This window comes from Zosterops lateralis (assembly GCF_965231275.1).
Source record: "Zosterops lateralis genome assembly, chromosome: 1".
Taxonomy (NCBI): domain Eukaryota; kingdom Metazoa; phylum Chordata; class Aves; order Passeriformes; family Zosteropidae; genus Zosterops; species Zosterops lateralis.
Window position 1 is genome coordinate 111,842,842 of NC_139762.1, and position 17,230 is coordinate 111,860,071.

The following is a 17,230-nucleotide window of genomic DNA, read 5'->3' on the forward strand; positions in this document are numbered from 1 at the left end:
GAACTGTTTTAATTATATGTGCAGCATTAACTACTTGGACAAAATTGTTTTCTGAAAAGAGATGTCCTGCAAGCTTTCTTAACCAGAAAATCAAACTAAGTACTTCCCCACTCTCTGCCAAAGTCTAACACATTAGGGAAGCATGTGTTTAAACAACGACTATCAGCAGCCTCCCCTGCCTCGTGTTTTATCTGTTTGATAAAAAGTACTTCTACTTCCCATGCTCAGATAAAGGAGCAGTCCTAGTGTTTCTTATTTGCATTTTGAATTTTTTAAAGAAAATTACTTTATTATTATTATTATTTCTATTATTTCCTGGTACATTTCCTTGTTTAGAATTATTAATTGTGTCAAATCTGATGGGTTTTGATTTGTTACAATTTATAATTGGAAATTTACTTGAGAAAGAGCAACTACCACCCTTTCTTTTGCTACTCAGTATTGTAAACTAAAACATTAAAAGTGAATGATGCAGCAATTTCTATGGGTGTCTTAATCCTACAATTGATTTTGCTATGCACAAATCTTAATACAGAAAGAGTTTTGGTTTGATCTTAAAAGAATTTCCCTTACAGGTACAAACAAAAGCAGAAAACCAGGGGAGAGGAGGGAGCTCTTATATTTTCCCCCAAAGTATGGAGCCTATTGTAAATTTTTAAACATAACTCCAAATGACTTTGTGCTTCAGGAGCAATGACGACTTTTCCTCATGGCACAATGTGACTTCATCTGATGTGACTGGGTGTTGTGGGCTCAGTGAGGCTTTAGCAAGACTCCTCTCCCCATTTTTCTGTTCATGGTGAGAAATTTATCTTTTTGTCCATAGGAGAAAGGGTAACTTTGTGGTTTAATAACCACAGTTCAAGCATTTGACAATAACTGCAAATAAAGAAAATTCTAATAGAAGGGGAATTAAAACACTGTGGTTTTGAACTTTTTATTCCTGCCTGTGATTTCCTTAAAGGACTTTCTATTACAGTAATGTTGTAACTAAAAATTAGTTAGGGATAGAATTTTCTCATACAACATCAAAATAATTTTGATCTATTAATGATTATTTTCTCTTTATATAAGAGATAAATTGAGCTCATAATATTTTGTTCTTTGGCCTCTGGAATCTATTTTATTAAACATTTTTCAAAAAGTTTATCTTGAATCTTGTAGAAGCAGTAATATATGTTTTCTTCAACCTCTTCATTGTGCCTAACAAATTTATTGATACAGCTCTCTTCCTTTGGATATGGGCCACTGTCCAAAGTGTCTTACCAGTAAAATAACTACTCTTTCATTTATAACCTTAATTTCATTCTATTATGTGACTTCTGCATTTTTAGACTTTCAATGTTCTCCTGTTTTCTGCTTGTGTTTTCCTTGGAAATTTTATACACTGTTGTGATATATCCTTACCTCTTCCCTTACTGAATATATTCATTTATCCCTTTCTGTCTCAGTTAAGTTTTAACACCTTCCCTTCCGTGACTTAACTTAATCCTTTTATATATGCATTTTCTGTGTAAAACAGTTGCCTAAAATACAGTTAAAAACAGTTGTGAAGTCCCAAAAAAAAAAGAGGAAAAAAAAAAGACTATTCTTCAAATCTTAGTTTGTTAGAATTTAGGAGTAGGTTAATCTTGGTAAGAAAATAAATAAATAAATATCTGCCTGTGTTGGCTCATGCTTTGTTTTTTCCCCTTGGATTTCAAAGCATGTGGGTTAAGTGTCTGGGACGTTGCAAGGTTGGAGACTGGTTTTATGGATTTGCAAACACTGTCAGTGATTAGGAGCAAATAGTGGCATACAATTACAAGGAGGAAAGTGGTGAGAAACACGTTTTCTAATAGACAGGGCCCTGGCTCCGTGAGATGAATTCAAGGGCTGTATCCTCTCAGGGTCTCACAGCAACCCCTGCAAGTTCCCAGGGGAAGTATCATCATTTTGCATAGAGCAGGCTGCACGCAAGGGAACTGCATCGTAAGGACAGGGAGGACGTCTCCTAAGCGTTGCCTGGATGGAACAGTCTGGTCCCTGCTAGTTGTTGCTTTTAGGCACAGCTTGGTCTTCCTGAATATATTTTGATCAATGTAAATAGTTTAGGGATTTTTTTTAAATAAACTTAATTCTTGAAACAAACAAAAATAACTTTTCTTTTTTGTTTATTTTGTTTTTTCTTTGTTTTTTAAAGGTCACAACCTGGGATTGGACACGAGCTGAGAAAACATTTTCAGTTTATGAGATAATGTGCAAAATTCTCAAGGTATGATAAAAAACTATAAAACAAATGACCACTTTGACAGACAAGAGCATAACATAAACTACCTTGCAGAAAGAGATCTCTTTTTTTCTCTTTAAAGTCAAATGTCAGAAGTCCTGGTGTCAATAGATACAGGATTGAACTAGAAGACATGGCAAAATTGGAAATAAACTGATTTTGACTAGAAACCCACCTTATTTTTCTATAATGCTGTATGGGGTTTACAGCTTCACTTTAATGTCACATTTAACTCTTGTAATGTCTTTTTCTAATGGAGAACCTAAAGAAACAGTGAGCAGTTTGATTGTTTTCAAATATGTCGATGGAACAAATAGTAGCTGCAATGTGTGATTTCACTAGGACTGAGAGCAGAGTCTTTAAATTATGCACTACCATTCTGAAAACTTTTGTCTTATTTTTTCCATTTTCCATCAGTCTGCCTGAAGTGAAATAAATGGGAACATATAATGACACATGTTTAAAAAGTTAAATTTATGAGTAGCAAATTAAGTAAGAGCATTATTGTACATTATTTTTAATTTTTAATTTTTAATTCTGAATTCAATCAGAGTTATTTTATCTGGTCTTTTCTTGGTTTTAAAAAGTGAAAAACAGATGCTCAAAATTTCTCAGATGAGAAGGAAAAGAGATGCTATTTTCTATTCATGTGAAGTGCTTTCTGCTTTATGTTGGTTTGGGGGGTTTTTGGGTCCAAATTACGTAAAAGGTAATTTTAACCGTTCTGTAGTTTTATCTGGGCAGAGGCAGAGTAGTATCAAAAAGAAATATGAAAATGCTATACTTTTAAAAGTGTTTCCCACTGGGGAGATCTTTTGCTGGCATAAATGGTACATTTCTTAGGTTTCGTAGGTTGCATAGATGCACTGCATTTTCCTTAGGGAGGCAGATTAAAGTTGAAATGACTCAATAAAACAGAAAAATTTTTTACACTTGAGATTTCAAAAGAAAAAAAACAAAACAAAACCAAGTTTATAGTCTGGAAAAGTCCTCTTTGCTAGCAATCTGAACAGAGAAGTGAAAAGTTTTCTTTTACTGCTGTATTGCCTGTGAGGTCTGGAGTCTTCATCAAGGAGTAGAACATCCCAAATGCAAAACATCCCATTGCTGTGGTGTGTCCTTCAATTACCGAGTGTGTGCAAGTATCAGCTCCTTAGAAGTGCTCGTGTAGGAAGGGGAGAAACAGGACAAGTAGTTCACTCCATGAAGGCATTGCACTGAGGGTGTAAAAGAACAGTGCTCTAAGAACACAGTCAGGCTTTGAAAGAGTTGAAAAATACCACTTCTTACATACACTTTTTTGCCCCATCCTCTTTGTAAACTCTGATTGCGTCAGACCTTGGGCTTAATGCAATAAGCATCAAGGTGGCTGTTCTTTGTCAGAGAACTAAGTGCTTTGGAGCCAGGATGACTCCTCCTTATGACATAATCAAAGATTTTTATACTCTTTGAACAAAAATTTATGTATTAAATTTATTTATTATATTATTATATTTTATACTCTTTGAACTGAGTGTGTGCCATATAATTTTCTGTATTTTAAAGGTCCTCCTTCTTTTCTTTTAGCCATTTGCCTTTGTTGATGCTCTTCTTAATTCGCTTGCAATTTTAGCCATTTTTCTTTTCCTCCCTTTGTTCTGTGTCTTCTGTATACCAATACATTGGTTTTTTGGTTTTTTTTTCATTTCTCAGCCATGTAGCAGAAGTTATGTCAGCCAAGGAGACAGTCCACAAAGCAGTAAAACCTAAACCAGTGCCTTCCTGTTGTGTAGAAGCACAGAAAAGAGTACAAATATTCTGGGGTTTTTTGTCATCCAGCCCTCCAAACTGTCTGGGAAGAGATGTAAATCTTCCAGCCTCAGTCTGTATTAACAGAGAGGCAAATCCAGCATAAGTAATATATGAATATAATTTATGTGTTTCTTTATCACTTTATTCATATTCATTTATTGTCTGTAAATATGGTCAGGCTTATAAAATGCTGAAACATTTCAGACAGGTTCTTTAGCTGACGAAAACCTGTAAATAATAAAAACTGGAAGTGGAAAAATCATTGCAATGGAATTGCAACTTAGGACATTGAAGCATTAATCTTCACCATATTCGAGTTTTCTACAGCAGGTGCTATAGAACTTAACTATGGTTTCACTAAATATAAAAGCAAATAAAACCAAGAAAAACAGCTTTCCATTACACTGCTGCATTGAACATCTGTAGAAGCTCAAGGTTTTGTTCAGCTTTTATGCTAGTGTCTTAAAAGTCTCCATTTAAGCAATGTGTGGGTTTTAGACCCATTTGAACAAGCCCCAAGGATATTACTGAACCAGAGGCCACATAAAAAAAAGTTACCCTGGTGTTTTGTGTTTTGTGATCATCTTAAAACTTCTTCCCTTCTATAGTACCATATATATATAGTTCAAATGCTACTTTTGTTATAAATCTATTTGACTTGGAGAATGACACAGCTTCTCTGGCTAATATTCACTTCAAGTAGAAGGACTTGCAGGTAGGCTGTGCTAACATTTGTATGAGTTAGCTCAGGAGTGAGAAGTAGTGCTTTAGAGTTAAGTGTTATCATTTACTAAGCAAAGTGTATCTGTATTACATGGTTTGCTTGTATTTGAATGAGCTATTTAAAAAAAAAGTCCACATTTAGACTTGCATTCCTTAGGATGCAACTGTCACCCAAGGTAGCTGGTATTTTCTCATGTGTATACTGGCAATTTCATAACTGTCTCTCGTGTCACAAGAGCTTTACTTAATATGTCTGTAAGTATTTTTTCTCCATTTTCCACTCTTTAATTGTGACTAAATTTCTGATGGACTTCACAAGAACAAGTCTGGATTAGAGAGATTTCCTACCCTAAGTTTGTCTTTTTAAATAGACTTGTATTTTTGCTCAGTTTGAGAGATTTCTCTGTTTTTCTTCATGACAGAAGTACAATAGTGGAGAATATGAACTCCCAGATTCTACTGAATCCATATTAATATTTTAGTGCTTCAGGATGAGAGAATAATTCCTCTTCTGGTAACAGTAAAAATATTAAAACAGTAAATAAATATTAATGTCTACACACAAGACTTTGTCTACTACAAAGTACTTAATAAATTTAATCTCCAGGAAGAGTATGTAGTCCAAAGACATTAAATAAAACCCAAAACTTGGCTGCTACCATGGCCAATGTTGTCTTTATATTTACTTGCATGTGTTTAGTGTTTTGGTTTTTTTTCCTCTAGTATCCATTCCAAAGACTCTGATTCCTTTCACAAATAGTATAGAAGACTGGGATGCCAGCTTCAGTTGTCACAGTCACCTTAGTCACAAGCAGCTAAAAGGCAGAATGTTCTGCACCTTATTTAGAGAAGTCAGAGATTATTATGTGATTTATAGATAGTGGATTCATATTTATAATACTCATCAAATAAATCATTATTTTATTGTAACTCTATACTTTTTTGTTTTATTTTCTGTATTAGATTACAAAGAAAAGGAAGCAGAAGAAAGGCATTGAGTCTCTATTGTAATTTGTTTAATTTTATTAGGACCTTCTAAGTAGCCAGGAAGACCCTTAAAATTTTAAGCATAAAAGTAGACTTTAGAAAGCAGTCTTCTCACTGTATGAAAACCAGTTTTATTGACAGAAAATCAGCAAAAGACCATTGATCCCCTAATTCAGTATTTACAATTTTATGTAGTTAAAAAAATAGAAAAGGAAAAACCCAAACCCTCATAACCAATCTCATACACTACCATAACAATAATGTAATATAAAAAAAGATTCTGTATAAAGTTTACAAACTACCAGATAAAAATACATATTACATAAATATGAAGCTCTTCGTTGTCAAGATTTTGAGGATGAAATAATAATTTTTGACATGAAACCTAGGTAAAGGAGGCTAAATCAAGTTTTAATTTAATTGAATTAAATTATTCATTGTGAAATAATGGCAAACAGCAGTGGGCTATGTTTGATGCAAAAAGAGCATTTATGGAGATGCAAATAACTTAAGACCTGGGGGTGTAAATGCATAAATTGGTAAGCATATTAAATAATCTATTAAAAATTCAATAGGTCTGTTGATTAAGGGGTGGAAGCAGAGAGTAAACAAGGCACTGAAGAACTCTTTAACCCTAAAAGTAAGCAGGTAAAAGAAAGCAAGTAGAAATCAAAGTCAGGTGAGTTAAAATGGCGAAGAAGGCAGGAACTGTAAAAGCTGTGCTGATTAGTCAGTGAAAGGTGCCAGTAAGAAGATGATGGCATTTAAACCACTTTTTTTTTAATCACAACTTTATTCAACATTTATTCAGACTAATGGTAATGGGACAGTGACACTAGCATGTGGATGAACGTCTGTGATCCATATTAAGAAGTTGGTAAGGCAAGATAAACCACTTTTGAGATTAAAATTTATCTACGAGACATTTTCAATAGAACTGCTGGAAAAATTTGCTATCAATAATTATTTCTAATATATTCTCCTAGAAGCTTGTTTCACCTTATCCTTTATTTTTTAATATATGCTTTATTCAACGGCCAACAAATTTTAATGTTGCAATTGAACAATATTCAATATTCCAGAAAAGCAGGTAATTCTATCACTAACTTCAGAAAGGCAGGTGGCCTTATCCTGTTCAGTATTTAAAAGCTGATTTAACTGTATATGTCTTTTACATACAAGTCTCTTGATGTTTTAACAGTTTTAACGTATGTTTTGAGAGTGTGTGAATGTGTAAGTGTGCATAATTTAACAAGATTTGAGTACCTTAGATGAATTTGTAAATAGTTCAAATATTTTTTAAAAATTATGTATAGGGGGTAGGAAAAAGTTTGTTACATTTTTCAGGTAAATTATGAGGAATAACATAAGAAATTGCACTTCTCTGTCCTTTTTGCTTCAATTACTTATGTTCTTCATCTCACTCAAACATCTCTTTTAATTGTGACAAAATGCTTTCTATAGTTCAGTCACCTGCCTCCTATCTTCATTGTCATACAAAAACATTTGGAGATTCACAGTTAGAGCATAAAGCTTTATTCAGCATAAAACAGGAAACATATTCAAGTGTCAGATCAGCTCCGAAATGAAATGTGAGGATAACTGTGGAAGGCAGTCTGTGCTGGCAACACATCTGGGTAGTGAATCACTGGTGTTTATAGTTAGTACCATTCACATCAGTGCAGCTATAATTTCCTTGCTGTATTAATCAGGATCAACTTGGTGTCTCAGAAGACTTGTGATTCCTTCCTTATTATAGCTGTTAGTATGTGTAAAATCCTCAAACATAGTTATGTTACTTTTTCCTAGTTAAATTGCCTGTAATTATGCTGTCCATTTCTAGTAAGTCAAGTATGGGAAAAGGATGATATAAAAAGGATACGAAACCACTGACAATGTTAATGTATTCAGATAAATTTTAAAAATAATAAAAATAAATATATAAATGCAGGTAGAGAATGTATTTTGTGGTCTATCATTCATATGGTTTATTCAATGGGGAGACTTGCATCCTGATGTGATTCCCCTAAAATACTTCACACTCAAAATGCTTAAGAGGCAGAAGTGCCTTTTATGAACAGGTTAATGCTGCATCCAATGAATATTAGTTTTTCAGCCAGGGTTTCGCCAGGTGCCAGTTCTTGGAAAGAATGCTTAATTGTTGAGTATTTTAGTTTAAAACAATTGAAGTAATTTTCAGGCTTTGGTTTGCCTTCTGTCCTACTTTTAAGTGTATCTAATGTTTCCACAGAAAAGAGGATCTGTTCCCCCTCTAAACAGAATTACGGTTGTCTTCTAAGATAAGAGAAATAGTAATAGTCATAAATATCTCTATGTCCACTGGCATCAAGGCTAACACTAAGTTGGCTTCAATTAGGCCATAAAGAAAACTTCAGTACTGGAATAGAGCTCCTGACAAGGCCACTGAATTTCCACCACTGGATCCTTTTAAGTGTAAGCTTGGTGTGGCTGCTCCTACCATGCATATGGATAGGAATAGATGGCTGCACCTCTGGCCAGATCGTACATGTTTTCTGTGATTCTGTATGTGATTTCAGTTTGTTTCTCCTCAACATGTAGGTAGTTACACAATCCCTAATCCATGTGAATCTGGATAAATTTAATGGGCCCTGTGTGTTAAAGGTGTTGATGTAGATGCGGCTCTGCAGCACCATGTAAGAGTCTTTCCTGAAAGCAAAGAGGCAGTGTTATTATGTGCATGACAACTACCACTGTATAAAGGCTTGTTCATTTTTTGTTTGGTTCAGAAAGGAAGGACAAACAATATTTGAAATGTAAACTTATTTAATAAGGCTTTTCATGTTTCCTGTTAACTTTTGAGAGGTTTCTCATTTTTTATTAACTCTCCCCCCCGCCTCCGCCTTTTTCTGACATTTCTTATGCAATATTAATATAAACTGTCACCTTTTGGGTGAAAAATAAATGACTTGTGTTGGGCTGGGGCTGCCAATCTCAGAATCTGATCCTTCGTCCTGGAAGAAATAACAAGATAAACACACTGAGAAAAACAAAAAATAACAGATACAGAAAATAAATTTTTAAATGGCTTCTGCAACCTCTCTGTTTCAGAAATTGCTTTTTGTTCCCTGTCTAGTTATGAGAGTGACAGTGCTCTTGCAACATCCTTGAAAAGCAAAGTCAAATTAACTTTTAACATAAGGCAAAGGGAATGTTGAAAAAGAGCAGAAATGAGGTGCAAAATATAATTAAGGATACTTGGGAAAGACAAGTATTTGTCTTAAATCCAAGATACTTGAGATTTATCTGCAACTTGATAAGTTTCCCTCCACTGACTTAATCTAATCAGACTATTTCTAAAGATTGGAGTGATTCAGTATTGTATTAACTAATATAGTCTGACTCTCCAATATTAGTAGATTTTTGTGTAACAGTTTTTCTCTAATTTATCAATTTCCTCTTATTTTTTTGGTCACTGACTTCAATTATTTGAGTGTTTTCCTATCTTTATTTCTGGCTATCATTATACTTAAATTTAGCTTGAGATGCTGCAGTTTTATTTCACAAAGAATTTTTGGCTCTAGGCATTCATGCAACACTGTTAATTCTGGATTTTTCACTGGAACTGTGTCCCAAACTTTATATGAAATAAATTGTTCCTGTCTCAGGCACAGCTATTCAAAACTTCATTTGGTGCATTCTCTTCTTAGTGGAGGTCTAAATGTTAATTACTCTCAACAGCCAGAGCCAGCAGTGAAACCAGAAATATTAATTTCTTAAGAAAACTTTATCTTGTTATTTCATTATAGGACTTTTTTACCACAGTCCCTTTTTAGTTTTTGTTTTTTTTTTTTTTTCTTAGCACTATTAGCAAGTACATGTAAAATATTTTTTTTACATATTTGCTCAAATATTTTCTGACATACTGATATTCAACAAAAACGCTTTTCATTGTTCTACTCTAATGTACTCTCACCTTGACATAATTTGTTGAGAAGCTATTTGAGTAAGGAATTCTGTCCAAAAAATAAAGGAGGCTAAATAAGAAAGAGTATGCAGTCAAGTAGGTAATTCTTTTAATATAATAAATAATCAGCTTGGTGGGTAATTTTCAAAACTTTTATTCAATCAAGTTTAATTAATTTCCTTCCAGTGTTTGTGTTCTTCTCAAGGAAAACCTTTAAAAGATCTTTTCCTGCCTTTAAAACAAATAAATTTAAAGTTGGTGGCAAAAACCCAAACACAAAAAACAACAAAACTGAGAACGAAAAGATATTTTCTTCAATGTAGTTTCTTTTTCCACTTCTGCTGTTGAGTGAGGAAACAAAGTATTCTGTTCTCACTTACCATGGCCACTAGGGTAACAACTCCTAACAGCTGGAAATATAGGGAAGGTTCTCTTCCTATACACCCTGGAGATGCAGCATGTTCAGAATGAAATCTTTAAAATGGTAAGAGTCAAATTTTGCCCAGAAAAACTAAGTTCTATTGGTAGACCTTAACTTTTCTTCCCAAGGGCAGCAAAAGTGTTTCTGTCTCTGATTCAGCCATTGCTAGTCCAAAGAATGGAAGTCCCAGAGCAGCCAAAAAAGCAAATTTGGGGGCTGATGCTTCTCTGTTTATTTCTTTCTTTTTAACTTGGACAATTAAATTTGATTCATGTTTCTAATTCATTTTACAGAACTGATTTAGCTGTTTTAACTATAATATAAAATGCAACAATATCCTCAGGCAGACAACTAATGTGAAAAAAAAAAAAAACAAACCAGCTGCAATTATTTAAATTTGAGAAACTACTTTGAAAAAGAGTCAGAATGAAAAAATATGATCACTCTTTAACATTGCTATCCATTATCATTATATTTACTCTTACGGGATCTGTTTTAAACTTAACTTCCAGCAAATAATGTTACAAAGTCTGGAGAGGTAAAAACCTTAGTAACTCTCCAAAGAGATGATTAACACATTTTTTGTATCTGTTTGTAATTATACTCATCTCTGATTTCTCTGTAACAGAAAATAACCACAAGTGTCTCTCCAGAAAGTATTAGAATAATTTATTTTCTCAAAAGATTAGTTGGTTTTATGAACATTTTGAAAATTTTCCTCATACAGCAAAAAAATAAACAAGTTTCTCAGTAGAGTTCATTAAGAAATTGACACAATTATGGCACTGACTCAGAGGAAACCTGTTTTCAGACTCTTGCTCTGATTCAGATAAGGGTCTTCATGACTGTCTTTTAATCAGGCACAATAGGAAATTAGTTTTCCTATTTAGGACGAACTGGAAAGTGATTCAAGCATACTGCTAAACTTAATGGAATACAAGGAATGAGCCTTTCTATTTCTCTCTAGCCATCAGACAGATCTTTCTAATGGAAATTTAATCAAAAGTAAAATTTATCTTGCAATTATAAACAGTTTTTCCCTTGAGTAAACAAACTTTTTTGTAAAATCTGAACATCAAGATATATTCTATCCAGTTTTAGTTTGGCTTCAATTTGGTGTTTACTTAAATGTGTGTATAAATATATATCTGCAATTCAATGTCTTTTTTATGCTTCTTAAAAATAAAAATCAGAAGGGTACAAATAAGATGAGCTATGTACTAACACATGCCTTCATGGAGATTTTTCATTTATTACTTGAGTAATGAGGATATGTTGGAGAAGCTGTATCTTTTTTTCACTCTGGAGTGAATCTTTTCTGTGCTGCCTGTAAATGCTATTAGAATCATCACCATAGCAACTAATGGTGATGCTCAGGCAAAGTGTTCCCAAAATTCCAGCTGAAGAAGTAGATCATTATATGCCCTTAGAAAGAGGGATTTTTGTTTATGTAGCCAGAACTGATAGGTGAAAGGAGACACAAATAGTATAACAATCAGGGCACTGATGCCAGCAAGTATAAAGGCATGATGTGATTCATTTTTACAGTTGCTTTGGAGCTGTTGCATGAGAAAATGCTTTTTATCTTCAGAGAATTTAGATGCTAGGTTTGAATCTTGATTATGATAGGACAGATTTCTTTTGGCAGAACTGTCTAAACTAGTGAACAAAGAAAACAGGTTTTGTTTGTTTTCTTATTTATGTGTTTTGAAGAACTATTATAATTAATATGAGAGACATGAATATGTATCTCCTTTTACAGCTGAAATAGAATTTTCTTGAAAGCTAACATCTATTTTGTATATGTAAGATGGTTTTGAACATCTTACATGAATTGTTGTTCATGTCAAAAACTGCTCACCAGTGTCACTAACATTTGCAATTCCATGGAAAAATATATATGCCACTCTGTGTATTACATGTAACTTCATAGGTAAATCAGACTTCCATAAAGTTCTTGAGCACCTCCTGGGTAAAAATCATGCCATGAGCATGAAAGTGGCAACTATAGCTTTGTTTCCTGTTGCAGAGAGCTTTGTAGAATAGAAGAACTCAACTCTCACTGACGATCACAAGAGGTGAGGGATTCATGCATCTTAGCAGATTTAAATAATAGCCAAAATATGAGTATTTCATGCACTCATCATAGTTAAAATGGAACAATGTTAGTAATCAAAAAGAAATAGTGCTGCTACTGGAAAGAGCAGTCTTTCAAAAGAGGAGAGATTACCCCTGCATAAGAGAAGGTGAAGTCACCATTTAGTGATAAAGAAGCATTCTGCCTTAATTTGGAAGGACCTGCCTAATGAGCCATGCTTAGTTCCCATGGACAAATTTATTACTCTCACTTAACATGGATATCATTATTAATTAGGCAAGCAGGAGTCATACTGTCCTGTCAGCAGAGATGCTGGATTACGCTGAAGCTGGGTGTAAGCCAATGTCTTTTGTCACAGCCCATCCTTCAGCAGGACTACGTTCCCTCTAGTGAGAATTAACATACTGTTCAAAGTTTTGTGTGTGTTTCTCTTCAGAGAGTTTTATTAATTCACAACAAAAGCATCAGGGGCAAGCGGTACAGCTAATCATTATCAGTATAAAAGAATTCTTTAAAAAATCAAAATGAAATTGGCTCATGTCCATTATTGACTAGTAAATGAATATAATAATACAGAGTCATAGCAGATTCTTAAATCGGTAGAATGACATTTATATTTTAGTTGAAGAAGTGGTTTAGTAAAAGTTAATTAATGAAGATTCCTGCTTCATGCAGACCTGGTTTTGAGACTCCTGAAAAGTGGTGTTTTTTTTAAATTTTGGGTTTTTTTGGACAATTCTGATTTGGATTTCTTAAAAAAAAAAAAAAGGCCTTTAAATTCCTGCCTTTATAAGGACATTTGGCTATCTTTTAGCTTTATCTACATATTGTTTTGTCCACTTATCTATTGTACAAGTTATTAAATTCTGTAAACCTAGAATACATATTTTTAATGCTTGAGAAGAAATGCAAAACTAAAGATCTTGCAGAAAAATCAGAAAAAGTTGCAGAAGCACTACTAAAGGGAACCTTGTACATAACTATTTTTACAAGTACAATGGAATACAGCTAATTAGGAAAGGAATACTTCATATGCATGTTAGCAATTTTAGAAAAACTAAAATACATGATTTAATGTGTTTGACTTACACTTCTCTTATCATGAACCCAACCATAGATGTTGATATCAAAATCACAAGTATATACATTAGAGCTAACCAAAAATTGAAATTATTATTTGGTTAAATTATTATTTCTGGGGAAATGTTGAATTTTGTTTTGATTCTGAATAGGAACTTGACAGAATGTAAATTCCAATATTAAATGAGTCCATTATGTGTGTTGTTTGTCACAATATAACGTAGTAGTTGAAATACTGTAAACTTTTCATATGCAAAATACTTAGAGGAAATACTTTCTATTACTGATTAGGTCTTTCCTAAATCAAAGCACACTCCCATCTTCATATGTAAGTAGCAAAATCTTGGATAATTATTGTAGATCCCATTTAGCTATTTTTTTTTATCATCTAGATTTGATTAATGCATAGTAAAATCTAGTACAGCTATTACTAGCAATATTGATAATAAAATAAATATTTTTTTTTATTTAATCACTTCAAAGATTAAAAATCTCTCCAGAGATTTTTGAATTTTTCAAATGCTTTTTAACAGAGGTCAGTCTCAGCAAAACTTCTAACTTTTTGTTTTTCACAGTCTGCACAATAACTCTTCTCTTTTTCCTAGGCAGCATATACTTCTCAATAGGAGACAAAAAAAGCTTGTAAGACTGGAAGAGTGTAAGAGTGTGATTTAAAAGCATCAAACCTTAGTTGTGCCCAGCTAAATAGAGATATACATTCTGGAATTGAGCCATGCACTGTTTTCGCTCCCATTTGAAAACAGGAGTTATTACTTCAGTTATTTTGAAGCCAGTGATTTCTGTGATCCCACACAGTCGTGTTTCAGAAAAGCTTTAAGAGTCTGAATTCCTAATAATTACTTACTCTCTACTAACTGTTGTCAATAATAGGTAAAGATGAGTTCAAAATATTTTTATTTTCTTCTGATGTAGCGATAAAGAACTACAACCTTCCCCAGGAAATAGATGTACCTCACACATGAGTCTTGCCACACTCCATGGTGAATATGTCCTTTGGGTTGTGGGCCAACTGGCCCGTTCAATCAGCTTTAGCTCTGGAAACAGGGAGTTCAAGACCTCGTTTAAGATCTGTTAGACAAGAAGTACTGCAATTCTAAAGGAAGTAGCTTTTCTGCCCTGGAGGAGTGAAGGTTTTCCAGTGCTTTTGCTCATCCAGAACTGAGATTGTTTAGCCTGGAAGAGAGAAGGTTTCAGGCTGAACTTACTGTGGCCTTCCAGTATCTAAGGGCATCCCTAAAGAAAGATGGAGAGGGACATTTTCAAGAGCATGTAGTGACAAAACAAGGCAGAATGGCTTCAAACTGAAAGAGAGGAGGTTTAGATTAGATGTTGGGAAGAAATTCTTTATTGTGGGGGTAGTGAGGCACTGGAACAAGTTCCCCAGAGAAGTTACAGATATCCCATCCTCAGAAATGTTCAAGGCCAGACTGGATGGGCTCTGGGTAACCTGACAAAGTAAAAGGTTTCACTTAAGGTGTTGGAGCTGGATGATCTTTAAGATCCCTTCCAACCCAAGCCACTCTATGATGCTGTGTTTTGTTGCTACGCATATTCACAAGGTTAAACATTTGTCCCAGTGCTGCTGCTCTGTGTGCTTTGAGGCTGTGTGTACAATGGACCATAGATGTCATTAGCAATAACCTGGATATTATAACATCTATTTTGAATGCTGATCAGAACATACTGAGAAGAGAATTGACACTTCAGTTTTAGAAGAAGGGTCTGAATGAAAAGGAAAAAAAAAATGGGGGAAAAGGAGATACCAAAAAAGAGACAAAAGTTGTTTCTGATAGGAGATAGCCATTATTTAGCTACACCTAACTTGTTCAACTACACATCCTTGTGAGTATTTGGAAGAAAAATCTGGAAGAAGATGCTTTGTTTTTTTAGAGGTGCTGTCTTTTAAGATCAAACATGTTCATGCTGATTTTTTCATACATGACAACACTGTAGGGCTACTAAGTCTAGCACTTGATGGAAGTAAGTAAGGAGATTTTTCCACAGTGACTGATCATTTTAAAATCCTAGCAACTTATTTTAGTCATGATGATTCCAAAGAGAGGATATGGTTCCTCTGTAGCTGATTCTTCAAGAAATTGTACAGCAGGCTTCAACCAGAAACATTAATGAATGCATGCTGTACTGGCATTCTTAAACAGATCTGTCACATTTTTACTGAATGAATGGAAAGGGGAAAGTAGTGCTTGCTCTCCCATTGCCTGCTTGTATACCTGAGAGCGATAGTTTCAGACAGATTCCTGTTTTATGTGTTTTGTTCTCAATCAGCTTTTGATTCCTGGTTCTATGCCCCAGGGAGAGCTGACTTGAACAATGTAAACTTCTTTTCCAGCTTGTATCAGCTGGTTGTGCTCCCCTTGGTCTATTCGAGTTGTGTATAACCAGAAGGCAATACTGTCCCATGAGTCTCCTTTACTGAACTTAACTCTGCCCTTTGCTATGGGGTAGCTTTGCAGAAATTGCATACAGGCTACTTAAACCCAAATCTCCAGATGTACTGGCAAGGACAGCTGGTGAGCTTGTGATTTGTGGCAACTTCTTTGATGTATCAGGGACTAAATTAATTAAACCTGCTTCTGCAAACCTATTTCTCACAAGAATAAGTTACACGCCAGAATTTTAGCATAAAGCAACTTTTATATAAAATAAATAAAATTTTTAAAATAATTGAAAACATTTTAATGAATGTATTTCCTGATTAACTTGCTTATCCTTTGGTTTAGTATTGATTACAAAAGCTAGCAATCATTAATTATTAAATATTTATAACCTGATATCCATCGTATCATGTTATGTTGAAACTAAAGCCAAAAGTAATTTTCTCCTCTAGGACCAAAGCCAGCAACCTAACCCTGGGGAGCCACTGTAGTCTCTACTGGCAGTATCCATTTAAAGACTGATTGTATGTTGGATTTTGGGATTTTGTAAGCCTCCAGAAATATGAATTTGTTTTCTCTAGCCTCTGTAAAGAAAGTAGAACATAAGGACTTTTCATACTTCCTAAAATAAATATATTCCTTTGACCAACCTTCCAGAGTAGTGTCTGTAAGTCCAATAGGTCAGAGAAGCTGATATTTGTGTTTCTTGTGTGAATAGAAAGTGGAAAACTTTCATAGAATGTATCTAATCTAAAAGTGTATAGCTGATAACATTTTTGAGAAGTGATTTTTTAAAATATTAATGCCTGAGATATGCTGTTCTGTACCATTATGAATATAGGCATCCATTTAAAAATCATTGAAATGTCTGTGTTTAGACCAAACCCCTGATTTTCAGTTCCTCAGCAACTGTGGTTACTCCTGTCATTTAAAATGCCATTTAAAAATGCTGAGTTTGAGGCATAAATGTCTGCAATTAAAAATATTAATTGATGTATGCCAGATTATATAACTTCAGGTTTTCATCAGGACAGTGATCTACTGGACCGTCGGAAACATTGCTTCAGTGTCCAGTCTGAATCTGGAGAAGACCTTTACTTTTCTGTGGAACTAGAGTCTGACCTAACACTATGGGAAAAAGCCTTCCAAACAGCAACTTTTTTAGAAGTTGAACGGATACAGGTGAGAACAACTGCCTTGGTGACCATCTTTTGGTACATTAACAAATTAGGCCCATATGAAATAATGACGTGATTTAAGAAATATTATGACCTTCTGCAGCTCTCAAGTTATTACTCTTTTATGTAAGTAATTGCTTTTGCTGATCTCAAACAGCTTGCAATCTAACCTTCAGAAGAGGCCACCTGAAATACCATCTTTGAGTTATTATGACAATGTGATACATATTTGTTAACTGAAGTTCATGGACTGACAATGAAAAAACAATCTATGGATCAGGGAGAAAATCCAGCTGCTTAGGTATTCTTACTGGCTTACA

The 17,230-nt window shown here is 34.1% G+C and overlaps 1 protein-coding gene across 2 annotated transcripts in view; it reads left to right on the top strand.

Annotated features, from left to right (window-relative positions):
• Window positions 1–17,230, top strand: part of SNTG1 (syntrophin gamma 1) — a 307,633-nt gene that overhangs the window by 264,935 nt on the left and 25,468 nt on the right. For both annotated transcript variants that reach the window (XM_083877299.1, XM_083877300.1), the window contains 2 exons: window positions 2,183–2,254; window positions 16,762–16,914. In XM_083877299.1, coding sequence (XP_083733425.1) covers window positions 2,183–2,254; window positions 16,762–16,914 — 225 coding nt within the window. The remainder of the gene's footprint in view (window positions 1–2,182; window positions 2,255–16,761; window positions 16,915–17,230) is intronic.